General features: G+C 35.1%; 1 protein-coding gene across 1 annotated transcript in view; it reads left to right on the top strand.

Moving 5' to 3' along the window:
- Lrp6 (low density lipoprotein receptor-related protein 6) overlaps positions 1 to 10,513 on the top strand; it is a 156,744-nt gene that overhangs the window by 134,853 nt on the left and 11,378 nt on the right. Inside the window, exons 16-18 of the mRNA XM_005378957.1 lie at positions 2,007 to 2,216; positions 4,494 to 4,619; positions 10,074 to 10,310. Of these exons, the coding sequence (XP_005379014.1) occupies positions 2,007 to 2,216; positions 4,494 to 4,619; positions 10,074 to 10,310 (573 nt within the window). The remainder of the gene's footprint in view (positions 1 to 2,006; positions 2,217 to 4,493; positions 4,620 to 10,073; positions 10,311 to 10,513) is intronic.

The following is a 10,513-nucleotide window of genomic DNA, read 5'->3' as shown; positions in this document are numbered from 1 at the left end:
CAGTTTAGTGAGACTGTCTAAAAAAAAAAAAAAAAATATATATATATATATATATATATAATATGCATGTAGGCACACATAGTAGATGTATACCAAGGGCATATATGTCTACCTATTCCTTTAGAAATATGTAAACAAATATATTTTGAGAAAGTTCTGGAATTTTAGCATGCTAAACTGTTAAGAGTATCATTTCTAGCTGGTTGTAGTGGCACATGCCTATAATCCCAGCACTCTGGAGGCTGAGGCAGGAGCCCCACATGTTGGTACCCAGCTCGAGCAGTTCAGTAAGACTTAGTCTCAACATAAAAATGAAGGTCTTAATATAATAGCTCAGTGCCAGTACCCTAGGTTCAATCCTCACTACTGGGAGAAAACATTACTCTGATATTGTAGGAAAGTTTGTATCTTTTTTAATACATTTGTAATTTTTTTTTATACTTGTAGAAAAAAAAATTGCCTTTTCTTCAGTTTCCAGTGCCCCATTTACTTTCTCTGTTTCTAAATAGCTGTGTACACTTACCCAGATGTATTCATTTGCCTGGCATGATGTATTATTTCCCTCATCCAATCCCTGTGTCTTTTGTATCACCTCTAATTTGGATAGTAATTATTTATGTCAACGTGTAGCTCTTTTATTAGTATTGGAGATAGGTTCCCTTTTTCTTTTTTCTTCCCTTACGATGTTTTTATTTTTTATTAAAAGTAATACATGTTCATTAAAGAAAGCTTAGAAAATAAGAGAAGAAAAGCATTATCTCTGGCACTATGATTAACACATTAATGAGTTGGATTCTTTTTTTCTCTGTGCATGGGTGATTTTCCTATCCTAATTCTGAAATTGTTCAAACGTTCAGAAATTGTGGAATTCCTACCATCCAGCTTTGTCATGTTTTGTTGTTTTGTTTTTTTGTGGTGGTCCACCACCCCCCCACCTGTGTTGGGAACCGAACTCACTACCTTGCGCTTGCCAGGCAGGCGCTGTGCCGCTGAGCTAAATCCCCAGCCCCTGTCATGTTTTGATGTTTGATCATACTTGCTTTTGGTCCTTCCTTGCTCTTTTCCTCCCTTGAAATAAAATATTAGAATTCTGAAGCACTGTGTCCCTCCCTGATTCTCTTCTTGTTGTCATCCCCAGAAATAGCGTCTGATATTTCTCTTTGCCATATATGTTTTAGATTGTGTGTTTATTTTACCATACATACACATACATATTTAAATCTCCTTTTGCTGTTGAGGTTTAATAGAGTGTATTTTTTGATAATTCACATTTCTTCTGTGAATTGCTGTTCATAGCCTCTGTCCATTTTTCTGTTTCTGGTCTCTAGGAGTTCTTTATTCAGAGTATTTCTCATTAAGTTACATGTATACTGGAGGAGAATTGGCATGTTTAAGAAATTTAGTCTTTTCACCCATGACCATAGAGTATCCCTCCTTTTCAGTTCGGTCTTAATAGTTTTTGGTACATCTTTCTGGTTTTCTGTAGTGATTTCACACTTTATTTGCAGGTTTATAGTAGCCTTCTTTTGCTTATGGCATGAAATAAACAACCCAGCCCCAGCCCCTTTTGTCTGTGTAGTGAATAGTTTTTCAGCACCGTTCACTGAACAGTCTGTCCATTGTTTTGAGGATCACTTTATTATATATGAAAGTCTTACACATACACAACTCAGTTCTGTTGCTTGTCTCTATTGTGTTGCGTAGATCTACAGGAGTCTGGCTTATACTAGGATGATTATGTTCCAATATCTCCAGTGGTTGCCTGAAACCATGTATAGTACCAAGACCTGCCTGTGCTATATTCATTCCTGTATGCCTGCATCACTGTTAAATAGTACCAGAGCTAATCTCATGTATCTTCTCAGCATGATTTTCAAATTTCGCGGTAAAGAGTATATGCTTTGCTTTCTCATGCTTTTAGAATCTTAATTGCCATTCAGTAAATAATTGTTGAAAGTGTGATTTGACCAAATGGAGTCACTGTTGTTGAATGTCTTCTTTTGAAGGTGCCAACAGGATAGTGTTAGAAGACTCCAATATCTTGCAGCCTGTGGGCCTGACTGTATTTGAAAACTGGCTGTACTGGATTGATAAGCAGCAACAAATGATTGAAAAAATTGACATGACTGGTCGAGAGGGCAGAACTAAAGTGCAGGCTCGGATTGCCCAGCTTAGTGACATTCATGCAGTAAAGGAGCTGAATCTTCAGGAGTACAGTATGTGCTGGAAGTAACACTAATTGGAGTACTCAAATTTGTTGTTAGAAATTAAGATGTACTTTTGTGTCTTTTTGGCCTCTATTATCTTCAAGATTTTCATATGTTTTTAGTTTTGCCATTTCTTTTGAACTCATGCTTTAGAGTTTTATATCAAACTCAACTGGAAGCCTTTTTTTTTTAAAAAAAATTTTTTTAATTTTTTTTTTTCCCGGTACTGGGAATCAAACTCACGACCTCGTGCTTGCCAGGCAGGCGTTGTGCCACTGAGCTAAATCTCCAGCCCCTACCTTTTCAAATTAAACATCTCATAAAACAGAAGTAGGAGAAAGGCATGGTCTTGCTCATTTAAAAATATTTCTTGGACTGGTGGTGTAGCTTCATGGTAGAGATTACTCAGTATGTGTGAGGCGTGGGTTTAATACCAATAATGCAGATAATGCTAGGTACAACAGTGAGTTTGATTGTCATGCCTTTTGTTTATTGCCTTCAGTCCCTTTGGTACAAAATTTTATTTCTCTTTTTTCCCTTTATGTCCCTACAGTTTGAAGAAAAATAAAATTTTATGTAATGATTTATGTACTTAAGGATTAACTCTATTCTTAAAACTAAAAATTAGTATGAAAGCATAAGGTGTGTTTAATCAGTGCTTATTTTCCTTTCTTCTTAGATAAATTTTTCAATTCTTAAGAGTGTTAGTGGCACTTTTTTTTTTTAACTTTGCTGAAAACTTTTGAAATAGATAATCTTCATGGCTTAATTTCTTTTTAGTACATGATAGTACCAGAAGTGCTAATGGTGGTGGGAGTACAGTACTAGAAAACTACTGAAACTCCTTACCTTTCCAGCTCAGTGCTTTCGAGTGGAATTGAAGCTTGAAAGGAGAAAAAGGAGTGAGGGTGCTATGATTCATTCAGATGGCCGTTACGTTGCCTCTTTTCGTAAGCTTATAAGTAAATTAGATTTTTTGAGAATTAGAAAGTTGGGTATTTTGGCATTTATGTTGGCAGTTATTTATATAACTCAGGCTGGACTTCTAATTGAAATAAAATAATAATGACATAATACCTAAGTTATTCAGTTGATATAGGAATATTTATTTTTGTAATAAATATCGGGGTATTTTAAGAATTATAAGAGGGAATATCTTCCTTTATACAACTAGGCATATTTTGGTTTTGTGGTTCGGAAAGCATTTTTTGAAATTGCTGATAACATCGAGTGAATGAGATTTTTATTTCTCAAAAGTGTTCCGGAATTAAAGGTTGAGAGACTGCTCTGTAGGTTATATACTCTAATAAAATGGTGTCTGGAGTGTCTGCTTATTCACAGATAGCTGAGTCTCAGCTTGAACACAAACTGAAGTAGGACCCCTGGTTATTGTAGATGAGCAGTAACAAATGGTGGATAGGTTACATGTTGCTATTCTGTGATGACAAAGTATCAGGTTACTTGTAACCCAAGGTAAACAAAAAATTCAGAGTAGTTATTACCTTAAATACAACTTGTGAAACAGACTGAAAAGTTGCCAAATAGTTTGTTGCTTTAATTAAAGATTTTTAACTCAGAAATTCTGTCTAAAAGACAAATTGACTTCACTTAAGAAGTATATTTTAGCCCAAATAAGAGGAAATGAAACATTTGTAATAGTGCAGTTTACTTTTTGAATTGACGAAGCAAATAAATTTGTCTCTCTCTAAATGGCTTAGTTTCATGTCATCTTAAGATTTTTCTTCTATAACTGTAATTTTCATTGACTTCCTCATTAAAAATATAATTTTTAAGTGAAATTGTTTTATATTTTAGATGAAATTTCTGAGTTAAAAATCTAATTTAGGGAAGAGTTCTTATATTTTAAAGAGAATAATATCTAGGTGTTAGGCATCTCCCCAGCAACTTTTCTTGTTCCAGTAATCCCCTTTTCTTATTAACAAAATTAGCATAAGCTTATACCATTATCTTGCTTACAAATGTGTGTGTGTACCTGTTGTCACAGTACTTGAGAGGCTAAGATAGGAGGATCACATGAGCCAAGTTTGAGACCAGCCTGAACAACATAGATACATCTCAAAATACAGTAGATAGATAGCTCAAAATACAGTAGATACATACATACACACATACGGTTGTTAGATATAGATATTTTCTTACAGGTTTTTTTGGGAATGGAGGGAGTGAGGAATTATGTAGAAATGAAGTCCAAACTGATTTTGTAATTGTTGCTCTTTGTGGTTCTTAAGAGAAATCCATTTTGACAAGAGTTGTTCCTTCTTTCAGGACAGCACCCTTGTGCCCAGGATAATGGTGGTTGTTCACATATTTGTCTCGTAAAAGGTGATGGTACTACAAGGTGTTCTTGCCCCATGCACCTGGTTCTGCTTCAAGATGAGCTTTCATGTGGAGGTAAATATGTTACAGTTTTCTCATGCAAGCCTGAACGCTACCATATTCCATATTTTAGTGTAGCCCTCTGTAATTAGACAGTGAAGTTGCTGTTTCTTATAACTTAATTGGGCACTTTTTTTCTGTTCATCTGTACTTTACTAGGCTTTTGGAATATTTTCCCCCTTTGCCAAATCCTCTTTCCCCTGCATTTAGCTTTGTTTTTAATCTCTGTTTCTGTGCATTATTACATTCCACATATAAGTGAGTTGATGTGGTATTTGTCTCTCTGCTTCAGGCTCATTTGTAACTGCAAAAGATAACATTTTCTTTTTTTTTAAGGCTGAATAGTATTTCATTGCATATATGTATTACCACATTTTCAGCCTGAGAACAGCTATATTTCCTGGTAATAGAGTAGCTTCGCTACCTTTCCAATGGTAGTGAAATGAATTAATTCTGCATCTTGTAATCTCCATCTACTGAATTCTGGATTCTGTCAGTGTGTGTATCATTGTTAGGAATATGTCCAGTGACAAGAACAGTTTTGTTCAAATCTATTAGCAGTTTCCTGCTGTTTGTCTTACTTACCTAGTATCAATCAATAAGCCCACAATTTTAAAGGAAAGATATTACTGAGTATACCGATAATATTGTAGGGAAATTTGATCACTTAAGAGTCATAACAGATTGATACATTCCTTGGTTAAATCACAGTGTGGTAGTATCAAGCACTGTAATACTCATATTCTTAATTCAGAAATCTTCATTTTGAGCATAATTGTAAGTTAATTCAGCTGACCAAATAAGACTACTTTTTGTTGTTATCTATGATGGTAGAAATTTTAAAACCATGTAATATCTATTGTTTGGGAAATTATTTAATGTAATAACTCAGTTTATACAGATATAAATGCTGTGATCATGAAGTTGGTATAAAAATATACTTGGCTCAAGAGGAGGAAAAACAGTGTTGTTGCCTTTTTTTCTGGATGCTTTATGCAGTGCTGGGATCACACCCAGTCTTTGGCTTGGATCTTAAATGCCCCAGAAGGGCTGTGTGTTGAAGGTTACTGGGAGGTGGTAGTACCGTTTCTTCTTCCTTTTTTTTTCTTTTTTTAAACTGGGAATCCAACTCAGGACCTCACACTTGCCAGGCAGGTGCCGTGCCACTGAGCTATATCCCCAGTCCCCTTTTCCTTTTTTTTGAGACCAAGAGTATCTTTAAGTTGCCCAGACTGGCCTCAAATTCCTGGACTTGAAGGATTCTCCCACTATAGCCCACTGAGTAGCTGGGTTTACAAGCATGTGGCATTGCCCCTGGCACAAAAGTTACTAAAATTGGAGTTAAAAGTTATTAAAATAGTAATAGTACAGTGCTTGTCTAGCGCGTATGAGGCCCTGGGTTCCATCCTAAGCACAATTTAAAAATGAAAGATGTTTTCTTCTATAGTGATAATTAGGTAAAATAAGTATTTCTGTGAGCTGAGATTTCAAAAGAATATGCACTCAGAATATAAAAATTATTGGTAATGTGGGGCTACAAATAAATTTTATTCTAACTTTTAAGTTTTTTAAAAAAATAAAAATGCATATATAGAGTAGCAGCCACAGTCACTTTACTTGCACTATAGGGATTTGAAAAACTTGTAATCAGGGAGCCCAGACGTGTGCAGATAGACTCCAGCTCTTGAAATGTAAAATAAACACTGCACAATAATGTGAATGTATTTAACACCACTGAACAGTTAAGGTAAAATTAATAAGTTTAATTTTATGTTGCATCTGTTTTTGTTTTTGTTTTTGTTTTTGTACTGGGAATTGAACTCAGGACCTTGTGCTTGCTAGGCAGGCACTGTGCAGCTGCTATATATCCCTAGCCCTATGTTGAGTCTTTTACCGCAATAGAAGAAACCATGTTTTCGTGTCAGAGTGCTAGATAGTTACTTTAAAAGGAAAATCCTAGAAAAAGTTCCCTTTCTGTTAATGATAACAAATAAAACTGAATCAAGGATCTCATCTTTCAGTTAGAAAGAATCTTTTAAAAGATCATTGATTGTTTTTGTTTGCACATATAGTAACTGTTTCTAATGTGTGTTAAATGGATACTCACCAAGTTTTGGAAAATGTATACAACAGTGTTAACCAACACCCAAGTCAAGTTATATAATGTTGCCACTAAGAAAAGTACCCTGGCGCGTGTGAGAGCGATCTGGCTGGGACATCTCTCACCCCATTGATCGCCAGGGTTGATTCAGCCGGTCTGGCTGGGTAGGTAGGTGTCCCCATCCTCCCTCATCGCTCCATGTATGTCCCTCCTGAAGCTGCAGCTGTGTGCTTGGTTGAAGAGGATGACCACCCTGACAGAGGAGGACCAGCTCCTCAGTGGAGGGTATACGAGTAGTTGCACTCTCCTGCTAGAACCTCCAAAGAAGTTTTCAAGAAAAGAACCCTGGCATTATCCAGGTTTAGTGAATTATGTCTGTAAATCCCAGCATTTCAGAGGCTGAGGCAGGAGGATCACTGTGAGTTTGGGGCCAGCCTGAACTACATAGTGAGACCCTCTCTCAAAAACAAAAAAAAAAAAAAATAGAAAAAAAGGACTCTGGGGTCCCTTTCCAATTTTCTTCTGTCAAAAGTCATCACTAGATTGTTAGTCCCATAAGTAGTTTTGCCTGTTCCTGAACCTGTTATCAGTGGTATCATAATATGTAATCTTGTTTTAAGAGTCTTTTGCATAATATATTTTTGAGATTCAACAGTACAACTGATTGTATCATTATATGATTTTTATTGCTGGGTAGCACTTCATTATATAACATCACAGTTACTCTTAAATGAGGAACATTTCAGCTTTCAGTTTTTGCTATCAAGAATAAAACTGCAGTGAACATTTATGTACAAGCCTTTTTATAATTTAGTATTGGTTTTACAATGCAAATAAATATAAAATCTTAATTTTTCTACCAGACTTTCAAAACATTTCATTTAAATTCATCTTATCTATCCATCTCATTTTGTATTTCTACCCAACTTTACTATTTTTGTTTGTCTCTTCGGAGTTTGAGGAGAACTATGGTATATTTTTTTGTTTTGTTTATGTAGATTTTCTTGTGATATTTCAGGGATGTAATTTGATTCATGCTTGCCTATCCTAAATCTTACTGCTTGCAAGAGGCATCTGGTCCCTTAATGATCTATGAAAACCTCACTACCTGCTGTTGTCTCCACTGTCTGAATTGCAGCACTTGTTACCACAGTTTGTATGACAGGTAGTTAAGAGTAATGTCAGTTGTTTTTTATTAGTCCTTTTCTTCAACCAAATTAAAAGATTTTTAAGGACATGAATCATATTTTATCTATTTTAATTTTCCATGCAATGTAGTATAGTTGTTGAGTAGATGCATAATAACTCTTAGAAAAGAATCCTTCAATTTCCACATGTACAGTGTTCATCTGTAATTTGTAATGTTCTGTTTTAAAGATAAAGGGTTTTCTAGTTCATAGACATATAATAAAATAGGTATTCCCAAGAGAATTTACCAACAGTCAAATTGTTAAGGAGTTTATAATACAGTACTGCAGGCAGTGGGCTAACCTTAAGGACACTATCCTTCTTATTCTTACTGCCTTGTAATTATTCCTTGTTTATAAAAAGTTCTGTAGCCTGGCATGGTCACTTAACCTCTCTGCACCTCAGTTTCCTCATTCTTAAAATAGGAAAATTGGATTTGAGTGGCTGTTCTCAAACTGTTTGGTCTCAGCATGCTTTTACATTTTAAAAAGTTGTTGAGGACCCCAAATAGGTTTTGTTGTTATAGTTTATGTTTATCTGTATTTACATTACCAGAATTTAAAGCCAAGAACTTTAAAAACTATTAAAAGTAACAATAATAACCCTTTTCACACATTCATAAGTGAAATATGCTAAGAAAACAACTGTAGTATATAGTTTAGGTAATATAATTTTAGTGAAAAGAATTTATATTTTTCACAATTTACATTTTTGTAAAGCTTTACATTTCTCTAAATCTTTTTAATGTTGAACTGTATTCTCATGTATACTTCCACATCATTATTTTGTAGTAGGTAGTTTTTGTTGAAATGTATGAAAAAAATTTGGCCTCACACAGATACATGATTGGGAAATAGACTATAATAATAGCTTTTTCAAAGAATTGTGGACATTCTTGGATTCTACAGCAAATCTTGACAAGTGTTAGTTTCCTATAGGTTTAGCTGTAATGTAGAATTTGAAACCACATCTGTTAACTTTCCTTAATCCATTATATTAAAATGTGCTGATGTGGCCGGGTGTGGTGGTGCATGCCTGTATTCCCAGCTACCAGTGAGGTCGAGGCAGGAGGATCATTTGAGCCCACCTTAGTCATTTGGTGTTAATATTTCATTTAGAAATCCCCAGATCTTCAGATTTTGACCCATTTTATTATATAATATTTTTAAAAATCACGTTTGTTAAAAAATCATCAGTTTCATCAGAAAAATCTTTTAAGTACTGCTAATCTGTGAAGCTTACAATCTTTGGTAGATTCAGGTTTTTCAGAATTGTAATTGCCAGTTGACAGCTTTGATGTTATAATTTGCCACAAGTACTGTCATGATTTTTTTTAGGTTAATGGGCTCATTGAGTTCATTTTTTAAAAATTCCCACCAGATATCCAACTGTAAATAACTATAGTTTGTGATTTTTTTATTCTTTCAGGTGAAAATAGTGTTTGATTTTGATTTCCACTTAACACTCAGATCCTTTCTCTTTAGAAACCGTCCTACTTAGGTTTACTTGAGCTTTGTGCATACAACCATTTCATCAAACACTGTTGAAGAGACTTATACTCAGAAGTTGATTTTAATATAATTAACATTTCTTATTGATTTGTCATGACCATTCTTAAGTGAAACTGTCCTATTTAAACTGTGAATGTATGGCTGTATAGAGCCTGGTGACTACTAGTACAGTGTGATTGCTGAGTCCCTACAGGGGCTGATGGTTTTACCCACCATTTGGTGATATCAGTGTAAATGCAATGTAAGAAGCAAATCGCATCTTAGAATTATTGTAAAAATAGTGAATAGCCCCTAAGAACAGGACTTAAGGATTCCCAGGGGGGATTGTAGACTACCTTTTGAGAACCTCAGATTTAAAAAAAAAAGTGAGTTCTGGGCTTACTTTAAGATAATTGGAGACGGGTGATCATAATTGTTCTCAGGTTACATGTGATTGCAGATATTATAACCATTCTTGAATTACAATATGTGAGAAAACTTCTGTCATAGTTTTTCAGGTTAGTGAACCTAAATTAAGTAGCAGAAAAATTTCTGATTAGATGAGATGCTTTAAAAATTGTATTTTGTATATGTTAATTATTAAATGAGCTTCATTTGGATATAAATGTTTGTACTTCTGTGTGACCATTATTGTGCTTTTGTCATTCCCTCCTCCTTGTTCATTTGAAGAGCCCCCAACATGTTCTCCTCAGCAGTTTACTTGTTTCACTGGGGAAATTGACTGTATCCCTGTGGCTTGGCGTTGTGATGGGTTTACTGAATGTGAAGACCACAGTGATGAACTCAATTGTCCTGTATGCTCAGAGTCCCAGTTCCAGTGTGCCAGTGGGCAGTGTATTGATGGTGCCCTCCGATGTAATGGGGATGCAAACTGCCAGGATAAATCAGATGAAAAGAACTGTGAAGGTATCCACAATTCCTCTATGCCTAGTCATATGGTCCTTTCCATCAACTTGTTTAAAATTCAGTGTAAATTACTTTGGCTCAGTATAGATTTGGGGGTTTTGGTAACTTTGTTCCAGTTTTCCTGGCCTTCTAAACAACATGGAGACTATTTATGGGATTGCTGTGGATAAACTGCAGGAGTTAAAGCATGCTTAGCTGGTACC

The sequence above is a fragment of the Chinchilla lanigera genome, unplaced genomic scaffold, assembly GCF_000276665.1.
Source record: "Chinchilla lanigera isolate Chin_1 unplaced genomic scaffold, ChiLan1.0 scaffold00012, whole genome shotgun sequence".
Lineage (NCBI taxonomy): Eukaryota > Metazoa > Chordata > Mammalia > Rodentia > Chinchillidae > Chinchilla > Chinchilla lanigera.
Note: the sequence above shows the minus strand (reverse complement) of the source record. Positions and strands in the feature narration are given on the sequence as shown.